The sequence below is a fragment of the Eulemur rufifrons genome, chromosome 23 (genome assembly GCF_041146395.1).
Source record: "Eulemur rufifrons isolate Redbay chromosome 23, OSU_ERuf_1, whole genome shotgun sequence".
NCBI classification, from domain to species: Eukaryota; Metazoa; Chordata; class Mammalia; order Primates; family Lemuridae; genus Eulemur; species Eulemur rufifrons.
In genome coordinates, this window is record NC_091005.1 from 18,311,527 (window position 1) to 18,333,264 (window position 21,738).

Genomic DNA, 21,738 nt, shown 5'->3' on the forward strand with positions numbered 1-21,738 from the left:
GACTGAGGGGTCGCAGGTAGAGACATAGAGATACCAGAGCAAAGAAGATGGGCAGTCCAGAGCGGGCGGGTCTACACCCGCGCTCGACTTCACACTGAAATTCTCAGCTAGTACCACCTCCTCTGGCAATCTAGCCAATAATGGTGGCGCGTCAAGGCGGCCACGGCCTTGTCCTCAGCCAACCAGGATTCAGAGGCCTCTCGAGGCCACGCCCATGTTCACGCTCTGTCAGTCCTGGGCTGTAATCTTGGCTCAGCCCTCAGATTCTGCCCACGCACGTGGGGTCAACCCGGCGTTTTGCGCATCTGGACACATACTGATCAGCCTGAGCTTTGTCTTTGCAACCCCATTCCCTGGCGCCACGAGGATGTCCGTGGCTCACGCTTCCGTTTTTCCAGAGGCCGCCAAGCCCTTTGACTGCCTACAGAAACGCCCACGAACACTTCCCACTTCTGAAAGGCCTGCCTCTTTAGGATCCCAGTCTGTGGGTGGGCTGACCAGACTGTGCGCGGCACTCCGATTGGAAGGAGCGGCTGCCCATCAAGCATTTATTACTCTCTCTACCCCACCCTACCCCACCCCTGCCTTTCTCGGTGCATAAGGGAGGGGGAAGTTGCCTCAATTCTGGCGGGGCACGTTTGTTGGTCCTGCACAGGTATCCATTAGGACTTGGGCTGCAAGAGTCTTCAAGGGAGGAGAATAGGCTCAAGCCTTCGATTGGATCTGGGGAGATGTCAGTCAAGGGATGGGCGGGTACAAACGCAATACAACGCACAGTACTGGCCGAGGTACGACACGGGGAGGGAGGGAACAGCTGGGAGAGCCGGCTTCTTTCGATTGGGCCAGAAGAGAGGCGGCCCCGCTCCCTACGCTCCGGGATTGGCTAAAGCGAGCCGCGCCCCCCTCACGCCAACAGCCGTCGGTACAAGCAATGGGCCTCGCTAGCCCGTGTTGGCAGCTGTAGCCATTTCCGCGGAAAGGCGTGAAGAGGGGGCTTAATGGGTTCCCGACCAGATCCATCGTAGACCCAGGAGTGGGGCGCACCATCTCAACTGTGAGGGAACACCCGTAGGCGGCGGGAGAGGGGCGCCGCGGAGAGCGAATAAAGCTCCGCAACCGGAAGTGTCTTCTGGGAGGTGTCGCACCCGGAAGTGTGGCAAATCCCCAGCCGCACCCGGAAGTGTGATGCTGCCGCCGCTACGGGGAAGTAATGGTATCCGGCCAATTGAGATACGGGGTTAAAACAGGTGTTCATGTATCTTCTTTTCTTGAGCCCGATAGAGTCCCCTTTTGGGAAAGTGTGTTGGAGGGTGCAAGAATTTGTTCATGTTTTTGAATGACTCATCCTGTTGAAAACCGTGGGGAAACGAGCAGTAGGAGTGTGTCCAAGGGGGCCTGACTCTGTAAAGGCTTTTAAAAAGTTTCTTTTGCTGCTCGTCACCCTCGATTCCCCTCTCCCTCAGGGATGTGCAGATGGAGGCCGGAGGAGACACTGCTGCCCCAGCCCCCGGGGGCGCGGAAGACTTCGAGGATATGCGGATCCCCAGTGAGGAGACTGAAGATCATGAAGGGGTTCACGCCGGCCCGCAGGATCCCGAAGACGGGGACCTGGAGGAAACAGGTATGTTCTCCCCTCCCTGGAGTCTTGGAAGGAATTCCTAAAGGTTGTCACTCTTGGGGCTGGGGATGGGGTGGAGTGGGGTGGGGGGAAAGGTCAGTGGGAGACCAGTAGGGGATCTTTTAGGGTTCAGTGGGAAGTTGCTTAAACCATAGCCAGGTCAGTAGGAGGTCACTGTGGACTCGTGTTGTTTAAATCACTGAGGAATGAAAAGGAAGTCATTGGGTGTCAACAGATGTTCACTGGGGATTTAGTGTGAGTTTAGGTCATTGAAGAATCAAAAGGAGCTGTTGGTGTCAAAGAGGGTCATTGGGGATTTAGGATGGTTAGGTCAATGAATGAGCTAAAGAAAGTCAGTAGGGTCAAAGGGGACTATTTAGAAGTTAACGTCTCTGGGGATACAGTGTTATTTAAGTCACTGAGGTGGGAAAGGGGATCGGTGGGGTTCAGTAGGCACTCACAGTATTTATATCAGTGGTAGGTTGTCAAGGAGTCTTTAAGGAACCAAATGTGAGTGGATGTTAATGGTGATGGGGCAGGCATACGTGAAATTATTTGAAGAGTCAGGGGATCAGTAGGAGAGTTTTTGAAGACTCAGATGTTAGTGGATGTGTAACCGTGCTCACTGGGGGAATCAGTGGAAGTCACTGAGAAAAGGGGTTATTGGAAAGGATCACTGGACATAACTGAGAATAAATGGGGGGATCTTTGAGGACTTGGGAATTATTGGCAGGTGATGGCAGTTATTGGGAAGAGGTGACTGGTATTTGAGGACATGGAGTGTCAGTGAATGTCAATGTGAAAATGAGAGAATATGTAGTCATTGAGATTTTACAGGAAAATTATAAAAACATAGGTTGCAAATGGATAACAATGATGGTCCCCGGGAAGGGCAGTGGATGTTATTAAATTCTGTGTGTTAATGGATATCATGGTGATTATTGTGGGGAGGGGAGAGGATATCAATGAGAATAAAGAGGGCATGGGAGTCAGTGGATGTCACGGGGGGGTCCTAGGGCAGTCATTGGTCATTGAGGGGTAGGGGAGACACTTGGAGGTCTGTGTCAGCATGTAGGGGTCACTGGGGTACTGGTAGAGATTTGGTGGGTCCTTGGGGACATGGAGTTAGTAGAGGTTACATAGGCAGATGACCCACCAGGGGCTCCCTTTCAGGATCCAAGGCCAAGGACCAGCCACGCAGCCTGTCACCACTGCCCCAGTCAGAGGCCCCATCAAGCACCTGTCAACTCTGGGGTCCTGAAGCCCCTGAGAATAGTCCCATGGGTAGCCCTGAGAGCGGCTCTGGAGGCCAGGGAGGGGATCCCAGCGATGAGGACTGGCGCAGCCAGCGGAAGCATGTGTTTGTGCTGAGCGAGGCTGGCAAGCCCATCTACTCACGGTACGGTAGTGTGGAGGCGCTGTCAGCTACCATGGGTGTGATGACAGCCCTGGTGTCCTTCGTGCAGAGTGCAGGAGATGCCATCCGTGCCATCTACGCTGGTGAGCAAACAGGCGGGAGGCAGAATGGGGGACAGTGACTGGGAATATGGCTGGCTGGCTGGAGGTTTGTCTAACGAACCATGGGTAGATCTGTCTGTCTGTCTGAAGCACTGTCCAGCCAGCCAAGGGTGAGTGAGCGTGTGTGGATGGCCAGCCAGGCGTCTGTTGCGGGGGGAGGGTCCATCTCTCTGAGTTCTGAATTATTGACTCCCTGGCATCGAAGTGACTGGCTGGCTACTTACCTGTTGCCTGAGAGCATGACCGAGGGTGCTGTGTGGCTGAATTGGGTGTCATTCTGTTGTGTCAGTCCTTGCTCCATGTCTCCCCACCCGTGCTCTGTGCTGTGTGTCTAACCTACCTGATCCCTTGGCCATCCCACCATGTCTCTACACATGTCCCAACTCCCCCAGCTTGTCCTTACCCCAGTCTGGGTGCCCACAGAGTGACTGTGTGGACTCGGGACAGGTGTGTGTGTGTGCTGGGGGGAGGGCAGAGGAGCCCTGCCTGTCCCCCTCTGGTCACTCCTGATCCATCTCTACCCACCCCTGGTCCACCCCTTCCCTCCCCCAGAGGACCACAAGCTGGTGTTCCTACAGCAGGGCCCACTGCTGCTGGTGGCCGTGTCACGGACTCCTCAGTCAGCAGCCCAGCTGCGAGGGGAGCTGCTAGCTGTGCACGCACAGATCGTGAGCACGCTGACACGTGCGAGTGTCGCCCGCATCTTCGCACACAAGCAGAACTACGACCTCCGCCGCCTGCTGGCTGGCTCAGAGCGCACACTGGACCGACTTCTGGACAGTGTGGAGCAAGATCCGGGCGCCCTGCTCCTAGGTGCCGTGCGCTGTGTGCCCCTCGCCCGCCCGATGCGGGACGCACTGGGTGCGCTGCTCCGACGTTGCACAGCACCCGGCCTGGCACTGTCGGTGCTGGCAGTTGGCGGTCGACTGATAACAGCAGCCCAGGAGCGGAATGTGCTGGCTGAGTGCCGGCTGGACCCAGCTGACCTGCAATTGCTGCTCGACTGGGTGGGTGCGCCAGCCTTTGCAGCAGGTGAAGCATGGGCACCCGTGTGCCTGCCCCGCTTCAACCCTGACGGTTTCTTCTATGCCTATGTGGCCCGCCTGGATGCCATGCCTGTCTGTCTGCTGCTGCTGGGCACCCAACGTGAAGCCTTCCATGCCATGGCCGCCTGCCGGCGCCTGGTCGAGGATGGGATGCGTGCCCTTGGTGCCATGCGTGCCCTTGGGGAGGCTGCCAGCTTCTCTAATGCCCCATCAGCCAATGCCCCTGCATACAGCGTGCAGGCTGTGGGGGCACCTGGCCTCCGGCACTTCCTCTATAAGCCACTGGACATCCCTGACCACCACCGCCAGCTGCCCCAGTTTACCAGGTAGGCCCTGACCCTTTGGGCAACTGGCTAGGTGGACAGCCTTGTCTAGCCAAGAAGTTCAGCATCTCATAGACAAGACTAAGGAGAGACAGCCAGCCATGCTCTAGAGAGAGGAAACGGAACAAGTGTCTGTCTGATGATGGAGGCCCAACCACAGACCTAAAAGTATCCCCCTATTCTAGTGGAGAGAAGGGCCCAGTACTCAGGGAGTCCCCTAGTTTGATGGGGGAAGCTTGGCCTCCAATCACTGAGAATTATCAAATCTAGTGGGAGAGGCTCAGCTCCCTGACTTGAAATCCCTAGAATGAGAGAGGAGATGGGGCAGCCAAGAAAGCCCTGGACTAACCGTGCCTTCCCCCTCCCTCTGTTCCATCATGGCAGCCCTGAGCTAGAGGCCCCATACAGCAGAGAGGAGGAGCGGCAGCGGCTGTCAGACCTGTACCACCGCCTGCACGCCCGCCTCCACAGCGCTTCCCGACCCCTGCGCCTCATTTACCACGTGGCTGAGAAGGAGACGCTGCTGGCCTGGGTGAGTTGGGCAGGGCTCTGAGTGAGTTAATTCCCCAATTCAAGCCTCCCTTCCCTACACTGTGTCCCTTCCAGACATGGCACCTCCATCAAGCACACGAGGCCTCTACCTGGGCTTTGCCTTGCCTGCAACACTGTCCCTCCCATTACACCCGTGTCTTTGAAACCCACAGTCACAGTGTCTGCAACCCTACACTAACCTCACCGTTAGCAACCCATCCAGTGTCTGACTTTCAAGAGGCCCCATTACCAGCCATCTCTGTGCCTGCTGATTCATGATCAGCCCCTCCCATGTGTCTGGATGTACCGCATTAGCCACCAGCTCATTTTGACTCCATGAGTCCCTAGCACTCTCCCAATGCCATGGGCTTGGTCCCATGCTATGCCCTCTACGTGGGGTCTTCTCTCCTGGGGTCTCCACTAGGTTCCAGCTCTCATTTCCTATGAGTTTGTTTAAGGTCAGCTACGCAGCGAGGCCAGTGAAGGTAACCTCAGTGGAAATGGCACCTTCCCCCAGGCCCTGCCAGTTAGCACATATTTATTAAATAATTTACTATTGTCTGTTGTGTATCAGGTGTTGATCTAGGCTGAGGATTATATTTTAAAATTTTTTTTAACTTTCATTTTCCAGTAATTTTGGATTTCAAAAGAAGTTGCAAAAATAGTATAAAGAATTACTAGAAAGAGGTCCTTCACCTAGTTTCTCCAAAGGTTAACATCTTATATAACCACTTAACAAACTTGAGAAATTAATATTGGTACAATAACATCAATGCACAGATTTCATGCAGATGCCACCAATTGGCCCACTCATTCCTGTCACTGGTCCAGAATCCAGTCTAGGATCCCATGTTGGATTGATTTATTGTGTCTCCCTAGTCTTGTTCATTGCAGAACAGCTTCTCACTCTTTTTTGTCTCCCATGATCTTGGCACTTTTGTAGAGTACCAGCCAGGTAGCTTGTAGAATGACACTCAACTTGGGTCTTTCTAATGTCATATTATGAGTAAATTGAGGCCGTGCATTTTTGGCAGGAGTATCCCAGAGTGACACTGTGCCCATCCTTGTATCATATTGGGGGACACAAGATGTCAGTCTTTCCCACTGTTGATGCTGTCACCTTTAATCATGTAGTTACAGTGGCGCCCTCCACATTTCTCCAGTATAAAGTTAGTATTTTCCCCTTTTTAATTAGTAATATCTGTGGTGATTACGCCAACGTCCTGATTTTCATTATACTTTTACTACCAAATTTGCCAGGTGGTGATTTTTCTAACTCCATCATTCTTTCTACCTTTATCAGTTGAGATTCTATTGTAAGGAAGAACTTTTTTTCTCCTGTTGTTGAATTTTTAATTTTATATCAGTATGGTCTCATGGGTTTTTCTTTAATTCAGTGTGCTAAAATTCTTTTCTAGCATTTATTTTGGTGGTCAAATTGTCACTGATTTAGCCAGGCTGGTCCCTGTGTCTCCTTGACATGTCCTTCTCACTGTGTGAGCACATCTTACCTGACATTCTCTGCACCTGTCCTGGACTCAGTCATTTTTCCAAGGATCCCTTGTACCTTTTAGTGGAGACTGGTATTGAAAAACCAAGATACAGTAGGCCCAGGATTTTACGTCTGGTGGTTAGGGGAGGCCTCCCTGAGGAGATGGCATCTAAGTGGAGAGGGGAGGTGGAGCACCACATGAGTATCTGGAGGAAGGTACACCTGGCAGAGGGAAAGGACTGCAGAGGCTGTGAGATGGGACTGAGGCTGGCTGTACTTGAGGAATAGCAAAGAAAGGCTAGAGTGTCTGGGACAGAGAGTGAAAAGGTGAGCAATGGGACATGGCACAGAGAAGGTGTTGGTGACCTAGTGAGGTTGGGTCTCTCAGGCTGGTGTGAGGATTGAGTTGAGTTCCTCTTTATATTATGCTCAGGCTGTAGATGAAAGCACAGGTGTGTGGAGCTTAGAGTAGGATCTTGTATACAACAATTACTCACGGAATGTTAAATATCATTGTTATTGTTATCCCCAGTCCACAGATGAACAAACTGAGGTCCAGAGGGTACGTATACACAGACACACACACACACACACAGCCAGCATCACCCAGTTGAAGCCACTAGCTCGATCTGACCCCTCGGCCCAACAGAGAATCCCTGGCCCACCCATGACACAATAATAAAAGCTTACCTTCCTCAGCCCAGTGTCCAGGAAGCAGCAGGTAGGACTTGCTGCCACGTACATCTTCCAAGCTGCAGGAGGCAGACATGGGCCTGGGTTGGGAAAGACAGGATTGTCCATGGCCAGCTCTGGCCCATCTGACTCTGCCTCTTCCCAATTCCCCAGGTGACCTCCAAATTCGAGCTCTATACCTGCCTCAGCCCCCTGGTGACCAAGGCAGGTGCGATCTTGGTAGTGACCAAACTCCTGCGCTGGGTGAGGAAAGAGGAGGACCGGCTCTTCATTCGTTACCCACCCAAATACTCCACACCACCAGCCACCGCTGCGGACCAAGCTCCCCATAATGGCTTGTTCACTGGACTCTGAGAAACAGAGCTCCCAGACCGGGCAGTGCTTGGAGCAACCACCTTTGGTTTTTACCTTCTGTTTCCACCCTGGAAATGTGGGTGGGGGTGTGTCCGTGGCTGGTCATTGTCTCCCCAAGCAATGGGCAAGATCACAGGGCCTGTCGACAACAGAGAGATGGGTGGCAGCAGCCAGGTGAGCAGGCTGCTCTCCCAGCCGCCTCATGCACCTCCACCTCTGGGGAAATCCTTAGGCCTCCCTCTCCCTTCCCTCTGCCTCACCTCTGCCATTTGGATGGTGTCCCAGCCTCTGCCAGGGGCTGTCCCCTCCAAATGTGCTTCAGGGATCTGCCTCCTGGATAGAACCTCAGCCCTGAGTGTCCAAGGCTGGCTTGGGGCTCTGGTGTGACCCACTGGGATTGTGAATGGGAACGCAGGGCCAGCCTGTGCCTGGAACTGGCCTGAGAGTATTTTAAAGAAAAAAAAAACTGTTCATAAAAGGCCTAAAACCAACCCTTAAGAGGCTCTTCCTTCCTTTGCCCTTCATGTACTTCTGTTGATCTTTACCCTGCCCAAAATGAGCCCCATCAATGCTGGCTGCTGCTAAGATTAGTAAGGAGGTGGCCTCGTGTCCACCTGTGTAACCCAGGGTGTACCGCACGTGACTTCTCCATGCAGGGGCTGCGATCCAGCATTTTTACGTAGGAGGTGCCCTTAGCTTCTAAGGCTCATTTTACTCATCCCTAAAACGGAGATAACTAATCTTCTCCCATAAACTCTTCAATGAAGATTGGTAAACAAAAAGGGACTTGAACTCTTGTGTACCACCACACAGCACATGCACATTGGTCCCAGACCTACAACACGCACAACACAAGCAACCTAAAGCCGGAGAGACCACCCTAGAGTTTTGTCCGTGTGAGCACAGCACACATACCCTGACTGGCCAATACCCTGGCTCTGGCCTTGTTTGTCTAAATTGGAGTCGCGGCCTCATGGTTGTACGTGTGCACGTCGTCCGCCAGGGTCGCAGGGTGTTCTGCGCTTGCCCAGCGTGGACCCCTGACTCTTAAACAATGTGGTCAACTGATGGCGCGAGCGTGGTCTGCACGCATGCGCACTGTAGGACCTTCTACCCTCACGTGTGTTTTTTTTAGCCAATCATCGTGTGAGGCGCACGCGCAAGCCCCACGTTGGAAAATGGCGGGGAAGTTGGAGCCTTTGAACGTGGAGTCGCCAGAAGCTGCCGAGGAGGCTGAAGGTAGTAAGGGCTAGCGGGCTGCAATTCTCTCCGGACCAGGGCAGAAAGGGTAGAAAGGTGGAAGGATTCCTACTATTACAATTATGAAACAATGATAGCAGTAGGTTTTTTTCTTTTTTAAGTGAAATTTTAAGCCTTTTGTAACTTTTAACCGTTCAGCAGTGGAGATAAATAACATGCACATTCTCATCACTTAGATTAACTCTTGTCAACTTTATTGAATATATTGCTTATTTTAAAGTAAACAATAAATAGTTCAGTGTGTATCTCTTAAACAAAAGGGGGGAGGGATGTTCTTCACAAAAATCACCCTGCTGCAGTCATCCCTAAGAAAATTAGCAGTAATTCCCCGATATCATTTCATATCCGGCCCACATCACACTTTGCATGGACTCTAAAATCGCCTAATCGAAAATGGTCTCCCCCAAGACAGTTTCTTTTCTCCAGGATATTGACTTGAATAATGACACCTCAACCCCCGAGGGTGGGGGTTTGGCCTAGAAAGAGCCTACTGGAAGTTGCAGTTCAGCCAAAAGAAAAAAAAAAAAAAAAAATCTCCCAAGGCACTAATTCTCTGGTATGCCACTAGCATTTTTTCATTATAGAAATTTCCAAAATATACCAAAGTAGAGAAAATAGCATGATGAATGTCTGTGTACCCATCACTCTGGTTCAACAGTTGTCGGCTTTCTGCCCTCCTTTTATCTAGCTCCCCTTTCTGCACACTTTTAAACTGCTATATTAATAAACAGATTACATCCTGCCAGACCTTCCCATCCAGACATCCAAAAAGTGATTACTGTTTATTGTGTGTCCTAGGATGTGAGCTCCATGAGAACAGAGACTATTTACCTCTGTTTCCCCAGCACCTAAAGCCGTGCCTGCTTGGCATATAATAAATAGGTGCTCAGTAATTTTTTAATGCGTGAATAATGAGGTAACTTTAAAACAGAGGACTCTTTTAGATTAGAGCCACCCAGTGCATTCAACAAAGGACAGATGGAAATAAGACAAATGCAAATAGATCCCATTTGTTTAGCATATAATATAGCTGCCACTGTGATTAAAAAAAAACTACTTTTAGTATCAACCTTTCAAATTCCTCAAAATTGAAGTTATGATTAACATCACCAGCAAGGGAGAAAGTTGAAAAATATATCTAGTTACTATTTCTACCCCATCAAATTGGCTTTATAAAGGGAGGGATAATATCTAATGTCGATGAAACAGGCTTTCTCTTGCTTCACAGGGAGGAGAACTAACCAGTAAAAGCTTTGCTAGAGGCAGTTTGGCAGAGTGTTTTTAGTATCTAAAATACCATTCCACATCTACAGTCACTATACTAGGTAATCATAGGGGGATTCATACATACATGGACCAGGAATTGTCATCAGAGTGTTGGTGATAGAGACAAAACACAAGGAACAATCACAGAAATGGCTAAATCGAGGTATATCCCTGCACTCTGTGGAATGTCTATACGATGGATTTTTTTTTAAGAGGCAAAAAAATAATTCCAATTTAATTTAATTTAAATTAAATTTTAAATGAATAAGATCATTATATATTGACACGGAATAAGCTGCAGAGGAGATCATATTTTTATTAGAGAAAAGCCATTTGGGATTGAAGCAATAAAGGAAAGGGCTATAGCCCTTTGTGTGTTGCACGGAAGACTTGTCTGAAGGCTAAAGCCCTAAGTGATAACTGTGGACAAGGGACTTGGATTTTGGGGTGGTGTAGAGATAGAGGTATTTTTTTGATTTTTTTTTTTTTTTTTTTTAGAAAAATGTAAGTAGTACTATATAATTTTAAAATATAAGAGTAAAAGAGAAAAAATTTGAATGGCTTCTGAGGATGCTATATTAATATTGGGTCAATATTAACATCCAGATTTTGATGGTTATACTGCAGTTACCTGGTAGATTGCCTCTGTATATAGGATATATACGATGGAATATTAAGGAGTAATGGGCCAAGATGTCTGCAATTTATGGTTCAGAACCACTCACAAATGGGGAATCTGGTACAAGGGAAAATGGGAGCATTGTGGCCTATTTCTACAACTTTGTACATCTGAAATTATTTCAAAATAAAATGTTTAAAAAGGTACTTATACTCAACAGGCTGTTTTCTTTTGTAAAATGGACATTTTTAAAAATTTTACCAAGGTGTTAGTTGGATTACTTAAAAGATTTACCTATCACCCACTTTCAGTGTTATTTCCTGACTTGCACTAGAAAGCAGTGGAGAGGAAAAGCAGAGATGGAGCTTTTGCAGAAGTGGTCGCAGAAGCCAGCTGTAAAAGACGTGGGGACAATCAGGGGAAATTGCACACGGTCTGGGTATTGGGAGATAGTACATGATGAGTATTAATCTTGTCAGGCATGCTTATAGGATTGGGGTCATCTAAGAAAATGCCTTTAAGTAGTTGAGACTCTTAATGAGGTATCTGGCAACAAAGTGCCAAGAAGTCTGCAACTTGCCTGAAAATACTTCAGCACAGGAAAAATAGCTGAAGCAAATATGGGTGAACATTAACGATTGTGAGATCTGGGCTATGAGTACTTCAGAGTTCATTATAGTATCCTTTCTACTTTCATGTGCATTTGAAAGTTTTCATAATAAAGTTTTAAAAAGAGGCCGGGCGCGGTGGCTCACGCCTGTAATCCTAGCACTCTGGGAGGCCGAGGTGGGCGGATCGTTTGAGCTCAGGAGTTCGAGACCAGCCTGAGCAAGAGCGAGACCCCACCTCTACTAAAAATAGAAAGAAATTATATGGACAGCTAAAAATATATATAGAAAAAATTAGCCGGGCATGGTGGCACATGCCTGTAGTCCCAGCTACTCGGGAGGCTGAGACAGGAGGATCGCTTGAGCTCAGGAGTTTGAGGTTGCTGTGAGCTAGGCTGACGCCACGGCACTCACTCTAGCCTGGGCAACAGGGTGAGACTCTGTCTCAAAAAAAAAAAAAAAAAAAAAAAAAAAAAAAAAAAAAAAAAGTTTTAAAAAGAAACAATTACAAACACTTCTCCCTATTGTTATTAAAATAGCTTTAATTTTTTTATTTCCAAATATTTAAGAATATCTTAAACATTAAGAAATAACAAGAGGAATCATACCAACCTGTTAAAGATTATTGTTAATATATCTGGGGAAGGCAGTGAGATTTAAGGCCAAGAAGAGGCCAAGAAGAAGACCCAGTTTGTGGTACTTTGTTATGACAGCCCAATAACACGAATACAGATGATCATTGTGTCATTGTTTGCCACAGCAAAATAAGGGAAACAACCTAAATATCCATCAGTAAGATACTGCTCTGAAATTATGGTATATCCCTGCAGTGGAACACCATGCAGCCACTAGAAAGAATATACAGATCACCAGTATACATTGTCAGATGAAAAATACAAGATGTGGAGCATCATATATGACATGCTGCCATGTACATAGAAAAAGCGGGATGTTTGTTTGTATATGAACTGAATTATCTCCATGTACCCACAAATAGTTTGGAATGCTAGTGGCCTTTGAGGAGGGGAAATGAGGAATTTAGGGTCTGAGAGAGAGGGACTTTTTACAGTATCCTATTGTGGGTAAACATTTTGTCATTACCTTTTTGGCTTTCATATGTGTTCTGTGAGCTGTCTTTCATCTTCTCTGTCCAATTTTCCTTGGAAAGTAGTGGGTCACTGGCATTTGACCTTTTATCAGTGATTTCAAGAGTTTAAGATGTTTTTAAGAAGTTAGCATTTTCCTGGGGGGGTTTGTCGCTGTTGTCATTTGAATGTTAAAAGTAGCACAGGCTCACGTTAAAATATATAGAGAAGTATATATGGTGAAATTGTGTTTGTTTGAATCAGGATCCAAATAGGGTCTATTCATTGCAATTGATTGATATATGTCTCAGGACTTTTCTAATCTATAGGATTTTCCCTCTCCCTCGTTTTCTTTTTTGCAATTTATTTATTGAAGAAACCAAGCTTTCGTATGAAGTTTCCCACAGCCTGCATGAAGTTGATTGCACCCCCAGTGTTATCATTTAACATGTTTGTCTGCCCTTTGTATTTTTTATGTATTAGTATTTAAATATGGAAGCCCAATGAGACTACATTTTTTGTTTTGTATAGGGTTTTTTGGACAAAATTCCATCATTGGTAGTGTTGTATTTTTCCATCAAGAGGCTCATAATATTTAGTTGTTTTTCTTAATGTTAGCAGCCATTTATAACTATTATCTAGATCTATCAGTTCATTAAGAATTTGTAATTGGTGAGCTATAATTATTTTAAAGAAATTCTTGTGAAATCTCCCTCCCCTATTACATTGGTTAAACCTTCATAATGATCTTGAACGGCAGCAACAGCAAAAGTGCATCCCCTTGTCTCACCCCTGAGTTTCATTATCTTTTGATCTCTCGGGGAGAAGCTGACCCTTAGGTGTCCTAATTCACCCAGCACACACCACAAACCTCTGGGACAAGGTACAGGGCTTCTGCAGGGGCCCTGCTCTGGCTGGAAACCTGTCCCTCAGCCCATTTTAGCCCCATCCCAGGGGTGTCTGAAAAGCCCACCGAAACTTCCTCACTCCCTTCTCAGTCCACTCTCACTGTCACTGGGTCCTGTAATTCTGGTTTTCATCTCCACAGGGCAGGCCAAGTCTTCGAAGAAGGCTGAAGACTTGCTGGCTATGGTGATAAAGCTGCAGAAAGGTCATGTGTCTTCTTGTGTCTGAGCCTTGGCTTAAGGTTTCAAGCCAGACAGATGTGGTTCAAACTCACAACCTTAGGAAATGATCCCACTGTACTTTTCCCCCTTATACAATTTAATTCTTTGAACCCAAAATACAGCCCCACAGTTGAAAACGCAAGAAGTTTATGAGGATGGAAAATCCTACCCCCTCCACACACATACACATCAGTCATCCGTTTCCCTAACCCACAGGCAAGCAGCAACTGTTTTTCAATTCTTAACTGTCTTTGCAGAGAATTAAAAAAAAAAAATACATTTATGGATATGTATTCTTTGTCCTCCCTTTTTATATACAAATGACAAATGGCAGTGCAGATGGCTTTGCACCTTACTTTGCTTGTTGAGGGGGACCTGGGAGCCAGCTTGTATCTATTACCCACATCAGGGCTGGGGTAGTGCTGGCCAAGTTTGAGGTAAGACGCTCCAGCCCGTCTTTAGCTTAAAATACTATAATCTATTGGTCTGTTCCAAATAAAAGGAAATCTCCCCTTCCCCCACTCTGTGGGGGAAGTGTGTCCACAAAAGAAGTGCGTTGGGACTGCTGTCTAGGCTAAAATTAGATAGAGAAATTGCAGGAGTGGAAGTGCATGGTGACCCTCTGACCATCTCCAGTAAAACAAAGATCCCCAGAGATTTCTGTCAGTTAAAATCAGCACCGTGGGGAGCACCACTGTCCTGGAAGTCACAGAAGCCATAATTTTGGTGACCTTGGGATATCCAGGGCCTGAGGTTACCTCCAAAGTGTCTTTGAGGTTGGCCGTGAGACCCTGCAAGGCTTGGGCAGCTTTTTGCCCCAGCTCTGTGTTGCCAACCTTGAAGCCAGAGAGGGATGAGGAGGAAGGCTTCTCCATACCAAGCCCTGAAACAGGGACTGGGAGAAGTTAGAGGTGACTCCCTAAGGGACAGTGATCTCCCTGTCCCTGGAGAACTTGCAAGCTTCCACCCACAACATGAAAGGAACATTTCCCCCGTTTCTCAGATGAGGCCAATACCGGAGTCCAGGTTGACAGAAGTGACAACCAGCCCTGCCTGGCTTTTGACAGAGTGGGGCAGGTGGAGGTTTCCATTGGCTCCCACCACACTCAGAATTACATCTGGAAGCTTCCACCGTGGCCTAAGAAGCCCTGAGTGGTCTCACATCCCACTTTCCGCACCTCCTCTCCTACAGCTCTCCGCTTGCTCACTGTACTGGGCCGCACCAGCCCCTCGCCGTTACCTTGGACACGTGCCTCCCCACTCCCACTGCAGGGGACGTGCACTTGTTCCCTCTGCCTGGAGTGATTCCCCTCCATACTCTCCACCCCACAGGACTGCAGCGCCTGCTTCCCACCTGATTTGGAGCCTTTCCTTATCTCAAGAGGCACCTTTTACCCTTCTGCTCTCGCAACACCTTGCCTCACTTTATTTCTCTCCACGGCGGTTCCTGCCACCTGAACTGATTCATATATCTTTGTTCAGTGTCCAGCTCCCCCAGCCAGAATGCCAGCCTTGCAAGGGCCTCTTTCAGAGCCCCGCACACAGCAGGTGCTCAGTATATGCCTGTTGATTGATAGCAGCAGAGACACAGTGCCAGCACCCAGCCCTCCTCCACCTGCCTTGGACAGCCAGGCATCTGTCTTCCTAGCTCATTCTTTCTTTCTCCCTTTCTTCCTTTCTTCAGAGGGAAGCCTGGAGCCACAGATCGAGGACCTGATTAACCGCATTAATGAGATTCAGCAAGGTAAACTTGGGGGCATAGACTGGCCAGCTGGGGCCAGCAGAAAGGGCCTGGACTTTGAATGCCTTCATTTCCTCATCTATAAAATCTAGGCCCCTCCAGAGTTGTGTGAAGATGAATGTGAAATGTCACAGCTGCAAAAGAACAGCAGGACTAGAGACTGCACTCACAAAGTGTCTTTTTCCCTTCTTTGGCCCAGTGAAGAAGAAATCCAGTGAGGAACTGGGAGAGACCCAAGCTCTCTGGGAGGCCCTGCATAGGGAATTAGAGTCCTGTAAGTGGGGCCAAAAGGGGGACCCAGAGATCCCATGACCACTGCTCACGTTCTTGTGCCCACCCCAGGGCCTTTGCACAGGCTGTTCCCTTGCCCACAGTGCTCTGAGCCCACATAATCTGGATTGCCTCTTGCTATCGCATGTCATCTTTCAGCTCTTTACTCAAGCTTTACCCCGACAGGCCTACCTTGATGGTCTCATCTAATTATAGATTCCCACCCCTTCCAGGTCACTCTCACTCCCTGGCTTCATTTGTTTCCTTAGAGCCTTTATTTCCACCTGACACAATGTATTTGTTTCTTTATATTCATCTTTCACCTCAGCATAAACCTTGTACACTCCTGAGTGTCTTCACTTCTTCAGCACTTACAGGGAATGTAGGGACGGAGGGGGAGAAGCTGGAACAGGGTGGTCCTCATGGGAGATGGGTGCAGAGAGGGCAAGTAGATGCCTCACCTCTCCTGGGGCTGTAACACCCCTCTGTGTGACTTTTCCCCTTGCATGAAGTTGCAGTGGGGACGTAAAATGTGGCCCCTGGGGGCTGAAAGTGTCATTGTGTTTTTCAGTGAATGGAGAGAAAGTGCACCTGGAAGAAATCTTGAGCAAAAAGAAAGGTATTCATCGGTTGCCGGGTCTTCCTTATTCTACCCCATCACCCCACAAAAGCCTGTCCTCCCCAGAGCAGCCAGAGGGATCCTACTGAAACCTGAGTCAGGGTGCTCCCCTCTCTGCTCAAATCTCTCGCTTGGTTGCCACATCACCTGAGGTAAACACCCCAGTCCTCTCAGTGCCCTCCAATGCCCACCATGGCGTGGGGTCATTACTTCTGCCCAACACTGACTCTCCAGGAGCTCTCACAGGGTCCCCTTGGTTCCTTTCCTACAGAGGCACTGAGGATCCTTCAGCTGCAAGAGAAGAAAAGTGAGGCTCAGAGGTAAGAGGTCCCGCCCCAGGTCTTCCCCACCTCAGTCCCCAGCCTAAAGGAGGAGGGTGCAAGAGCTAGGGAGATGAATCTTGGACACACACTCCTCATTTTCCCTTTCTATGAAATAGAGCAGCCGGACAAACGACTTCTCTGATCATCTCTGATATTAGGTGGTGGTGTTAAGATTAATTCACTCATTTAATCATTCATTGCTAATTTCTTTATCAAATAAATACCATCCACTGGTGCTATTCTCAGTCTTTTCCTGTTAGACATCCCGCCCCTCTGCTGCCCACTCATTTATTTATTTGTCCACTTATTTTAGGCCCCCAATCATCTATTTACCCACCCATCCATCTACCTGCCCATCTAGCCACTCATCCATTCATCCATTCATCCATCCATTCATCTATCCAACTATGGCATCTAGCCAGACAGCCATCATATCTCCAACCTTCCATCTAATCATCTTTCATTCATCCAACCATACATTCATCCTCTGTCCAGCCTTCCAGTCATCCGTCTCACCATTCATTTCTTCATCCATCCATCCATCCAGATATCTATCTGTCCTTGTAATCCTGCCTTCATTTCTCCATCCAACCATTATCCCTCCACTCATCATTTCTCTAACCAGCTATCATCTCTCTCCAGCCAGCCACTCATTCATCCAATTAACTGTCTATCCAACCATCTATCCATTCATTTTTCCACCATCTGAACCTTAGCACATTCATGTGACCAGAGGTCTCAGGTCCTGAGGCACCATGACTTTAATTGTGTGGGGAAACTTGATGATAGATAGTTAATGTGTGTATACACTTAACCACACTATACACACTGTCTGATGAGCATTTTATATTCATTTATTTACCTAATCTTCACAATGACAATTATAGGAGGTAAGGTCAAATGTCACCCTCCCACTGCTACCACCATTTTACATATGAGGAAACTGAGACCCAGAGAGGTTAAGTAACTTGCCCGGGGTCACAGTGGAGTAGCAGATCCAGGCTTCCAGCCTGGACTTGAGACTCTGTGATGCTAAACTACCACACCCCTCACGAAGCTTTCTTGGGAAGACATGGCTTAATGGGGGCTGGGATGAACAGGGTGATGGCCTTGACAGAGGCCCTGAAGGTTCATGTTCAACGGGAGAAAGGTGAATGCTGTGAACAGTTGTCCCAACCCCCACTCCTGCTGGAGGCAGTCGGGGGTCATTCAGAGAATATAACTGAGGGTTGTCTTTCCCTTCCCAGGAAGCACATGTTGCAGGAGTCCAGGGAGCAAATTTTTGCCCATAACTCTCAGACTACAGGAAGGAATCTGAGTTAACTCCCAAGCCTGGGGCCTGGTGGGCCACTGGGTGGAGAGTGGGAGTGGGCTTGCATCAGGGAGATTTTGTTGGAAGGGGAGTTGCTGGAACCAAGGCTTGCAGGGTAACACCCATGGAGGGGCTCCCAGCAGAGAGAGCACGCGGCAGGGATTCGGAGGCCTGTGCATGAGGAGCCCCAGACATGGCTGGGCCGGCTGTTGGTCCTTTCATCCCTGGGTGTCAACCCCCAGGTTGGATGTTGAAGAACAGCTGGAGGATCTGATGGGCCAGCACAAGGACCTCTGGGAATTCCACGTGAGCCATTATCATTGCCTTCAACCAAAGCCAGTCCTCCCCTGGCTTCAGTGTGTCTCCACGACTAGCCCAGTGTCCACCCCTCCTCAGGCCGAATGCCACAGCATAGTCCTTCATTCCTTTCTTATTCTCACCTACTCAATCCCTTGGCTTTGACCTCCAATCTGCCCACGTCTCACCCTTCCCCCCAACCCGGCCACATCCAGCATGGCTTGCCCAGACTGTTGGAGTAGCCCTTGCTGATCCTACTTTTCTTCTGCTCACCTAGAGTGTTGTGTTCACCTTGCAGTGGCAAATGGGAACCCCCAGAAAGCCATGGTCAGGTCATTCCTTCATTCAGCTACGGTTGACCGGTGCGTCAGGCAGCATTCCAGGCAGGCAGAGATAGTGGTGGACCAAAGGGACCAAGTCTTTGCTGTCCCAGCTGGTTGGGGGCAGGGAGAGATGTACCCAGACTCTAACCAAGAAAATAAGTGGCCAGATCATGAAATGTCGGTGGGGAAGGCCTTTGAGCAGGTGCCATCTGCACGCAGATGTTAAGGAAGCGAGGGAAAAAGCCGTGCTGGTATCTGGGTGCAAGTATCCCCAGTGTAAAGGCCCACGAGGCTCAACTGTGGTGGAAACGTGTGGGGAACAGGAAACGGGAGGCGGAGGATGAGCAGAGTGGGAAGAGATGAAGTTTGAGAGCTACACGGGGCCATGGGTCTCCAGCCACAGCAGAAACTGCACGTTGAGTTGATATATAGTTGAATGAATGAATGAATGACCTAACGTAGGCGAGGATTTGGTGAGGGACAAAGGGAGAGGGGGCGAGCAGTGTGGCCAGGAGGACAGACAGACGGACAGACGACCTCTTTGCTCTCGCAGGTGCTGGAGCGGCGACTGGCGCGAGAGATCCGTGCCCTGGAGAGGAGCAAGGAGCAGCTGCTGGCAGAGAGTGAGACTCCCGCGCAGGGGGGGCGGGGGCGGGGGCGGGAGCCGGCTCGAGCCGGGCGGGGCCCGCGCCTGACCTCACGCCCACCCGCAGGGAAGCTGGTGGGCGCCAAGCTGCAGGACGTGGAGCGGAGGCTGCGCTCACTGCCCGAGGTCGAGGGCGTCCGGGCAGGGAAGGATGGGTGAGAGGCGGAAGGGAGGCTGGGCGAGGAGGGGAGGGGCAAGGAGCAGGGCCCCAACTCCGCCCCAACTGCCCTCGCCACCCCCCCTCCACCCCCACCCCACCCCGGCCTCTGCCTCTCTCGCATAGGTCTGTGTGTCTCGGCGGTGGCTTCCTCCCAAATCCCCCTGGACTCTCCCTCTCTTTTTCCTCCTCTCTCCTCTGCCCCTTCTCCGCAGGCTGAAGGCGGGGCTGGGGAAATGCGGGGAGCAGGTCCAGGGCGCTTCCGAGGCCGGGGCTGGCCAAGGAGAGGTAGGGAGCCCTGGGAGCCGAGCGGAGGCGAGGCGGGTAGGGACTGAGAGGAGTGGGCAGGATCCTTGGCGGTCTCAGAGACGGGGGTCTGCGGGATGTAGCGCGTCCTCGGGGGGCGGGGACACTGCAGAGGGAGCCCGGGAGGCAGCGGCGCAGTGGGCAGGTGCGGGAGGACGCGAGGGTGCCCGAGAACCTGCCCCCGCACCTGACTCCCCGCTCCCGCAGGCCAGGCCTGAGCTCCTGTGCGCCGATGACAAGGAGGACCTGGACCCGCCGCCAGCTGGCCCTGACGCCCCCTAGGCTTGTAGGACCTGCCCCTTCCTGACCAGCCCTCAAGGCCTGCCAAGAAATAAAGGCGATGATTTCAGACTGTCCTCCCCCTGCTTGTCTGAGTCTGTGCTCCAGGGAGCGGGGCGGGGGGCGGGGTGGGGAGGGTCAGATGCGTGTTGGGGGAAGGGGGCGTGTCCAGGACTCGGGGCGGGGCCTCTTCCGGGCTCCGCCCACCGATCGAGCGGCAGGTGCACAACAGCTCTTCGCTAAATGCTCCTGAGCACCTCAATGAATAACTGTGTGCAGCAGCCCCTGGCAGTGCGGCAGGGCCATCCACCTCCACGGCCTTGTCTCGGTTCCTGAACTATTTTATCAGCAAGGGCTAGAAGTAACGTTTTAGAAACCCAGGAAGGTGCAGATCCTGTGCGTCTCTGGTGGTCTAGAGGAACCCCAGCCTCCCAAAGCCTCTGCTTTGCCCACAGACTCCCACTGGCTACTGCGCTCCGCTCGCACGCTGGGCTCTGGCCCACGGCTGCCTCTCCACCCTTCGCAAACACTCCACACACGTGTCCCGTCAGGGCCTTTGCCCCGCTGCGTCCTTGTCTGGGGTGCACATGCCCTGGGTCTCGGGTCTTTTACACTCACTCACCTCGGGTCTGTTAAATACGTCAGCTGCTCAAGAGGGGCCAACCGCAAAGGGCACCTTGCACCAGGCCACTGCCATACGCAGCACGTACTGATTGAACAAACATTGCTAACTGTCCGCTGCGCACCAGGCACTGCTTAGACCGTGGATTTTAAATAGCCTGGTCAGGGACGGTCTCACGGAGGAAGTGGTGCCTGAGCGCGGAGGTGAGGTGGAGAGGTGAGGGAGTGAGCCCGTTGGGTGTCTGGGGAAAGGTGCGCCTGGAAGAGGACAGGGCTCCTGCAGAGGCTGTGAGGACAGACAGCACTTAGTTGTGTTTTAGGAGTGGTCTCAGGAGGCCAGCAGAGGAGAGGAATGGGAGACGGCGCCCAAGAGTTGCCAGGGACCCAGTCGAGTTGTGCCTTATCTAACGTGTGTGGTGTTCTGGCAACGGGACCTGGCACACAGCAAATACTCAGTAAATGTTATGTATCACGTATTATTATTGTAATGATTCATTATTATTCCCAATCCCATTTATTGTTCTCATTTCTATTCTTGTTGTTATTCCCAATTTAGAGACGAGGAAAATTGAGGCAGTGAATCTGCACAGTGAGCCCTCAATACATGTTGCATCTCACAGTTGTTGCTATTATCACCCCAAGTCCACAGAGGAGGCCCAGAGAGCTTTAACCCCTGGGTCACTCCTCACACCCAGGTGAAGCTGACTCTGGGCCTGGGCTCCGATCCCCTGCACTGTTGCCAGCCCCCTGTGTTAGGCCAGTCTCTACCAATCTCTAAGGAACTTTAACGTCTTCTTAATCATCCTCTCTGTGTCACACAAATCGGGACTGTTTGGCTATTCTGCTGACTTATCACTTTCCACCTAGGACTCAAATCCTGGTTTCCTGCTCACTGATTGGGTGACCTCAGGCAAATGGCTTCATGTCTCCAAAACTCGACCACTAAATTTGCAAAATGGTGATACCAACTGCACAGAACTTATTATAAACGTGGCCAACTCTTTATTCCTTCTGGAAACCTCCTTTGGACCCTGGGACAAGCTAAATTGTCCCTCAGGTGCATGCAGGACAGTACTGAACCTGGGACCAGACTGACTTAGCTAGAATCCCAGCTCTGCTGTACACTAGCTGTCGAACTTTAGCCAAGTTATTTAACTTCTCTATGGCTAGTTTTCGTATCTGCAGAGAGTTTTTTGTGAGGGTTAAATACATTGATAATATATGGAAAATGCTTAAAACAGTACTTAGTACATCATAAGTACTGTGTTGGTGGTAGCTGTCATTATTACAAATAATGTTCATAT

The 21,738-nt window shown here is 49.9% G+C and overlaps 2 protein-coding genes across 6 annotated transcripts; both read left to right on the plus strand.

The window, feature by feature from the left end:
• Positions 1 to 942: 942 nt before the first annotated feature.
• MON1B (MON1 homolog B, secretory trafficking associated) lies at positions 943 to 8,066 on the plus strand. Of its 4 annotated transcripts, none has more exons than XM_069456326.1 (6): positions 943 to 1,247; positions 1,464 to 1,621; positions 2,792 to 3,118; positions 3,689 to 4,508; positions 4,890 to 5,037; positions 7,375 to 8,066. In XM_069456326.1, the coding sequence occupies exons 2-6, from the start codon at positions 1,474 to 1,476 to the stop codon at positions 7,573 to 7,575; spliced, it is 1,644 nt and encodes a 547-aa protein (XP_069312427.1). In that variant the 5' UTR covers positions 943 to 1,247; positions 1,464 to 1,473; the 3' UTR covers positions 7,576 to 8,066. The 4 variants fall into 4 exon arrangements, with proteins under 4 accessions (XP_069312427.1, XP_069312428.1, XP_069312429.1 ...); XM_069456327.1 differs by having other exon boundaries at positions 943 to 1,213; XM_069456328.1 differs by having other exon boundaries at positions 943 to 1,054.
• A 71-nt stretch (positions 8,067 to 8,137) lies between these two features.
• Positions 8,138 to 19,868, plus strand: SYCE1L (synaptonemal complex central element protein 1 like). 2 transcript variants are annotated; one of them, XM_069456330.1, is made up of 11 exons: positions 8,138 to 8,814; positions 13,462 to 13,524; positions 15,225 to 15,284; positions 15,481 to 15,555; positions 16,123 to 16,170; positions 16,442 to 16,490; positions 18,048 to 18,111; positions 18,979 to 19,048; positions 19,139 to 19,226; positions 19,444 to 19,516; positions 19,742 to 19,868. In XM_069456330.1, the coding sequence occupies exons 1-11, from the start codon at positions 8,643 to 8,645 to the stop codon at positions 19,814 to 19,816; spliced, it is 837 nt and encodes a 278-aa protein (XP_069312431.1). In that variant the 5' UTR covers positions 8,138 to 8,642; the 3' UTR covers positions 19,817 to 19,868. The 2 variants fall into 2 exon arrangements, with proteins under 2 accessions (XP_069312431.1, XP_069312433.1); XM_069456332.1 differs by lacking the exons at positions 15,481 to 15,555; positions 16,123 to 16,170.
• Positions 19,869 to 21,738: the final 1,870 nt, after the last annotated feature.

Bases quoted from the DNA above. Each gene is read 5' to 3' on its own strand.
- MON1B (XM_069456326.1), top strand. From the start codon at position 1,474: ATGGAGGCCGGAGGAGACACTGCTGCCCCAGCCCCCGGGGGCGCGGAA. The intron at 3,119-3,688 runs GTGAGCAAACAG...TCCCTCCCCCAG, and splicing joins CATCCGTGCCATCTACGCTG to AGGACCACAAGCTGGTGTTC. The intron at 5,038-7,374 runs GTGAGTTGGGCA...CCAATTCCCCAG, and splicing joins AGGAGACGCTGCTGGCCTGG to GTGACCTCCAAATTCGAGCT.
- SYCE1L (XM_069456330.1), top strand. From the start codon at position 8,643: ATGGCGCGAGCGTGGTCTGCACGCATGCGCACTGTAGGACCTTCTACC. The intron at 15,285-15,480 runs GTAAACTTGGGG...TCTTTGGCCCAG, and splicing joins CATTAATGAGATTCAGCAAG to TGAAGAAGAAATCCAGTGAG. The intron at 16,491-18,047 runs GTAAGAGGTCCC...GTCAACCCCCAG, and splicing joins AAGAAAAGTGAGGCTCAGAG to GTTGGATGTTGAAGAACAGC.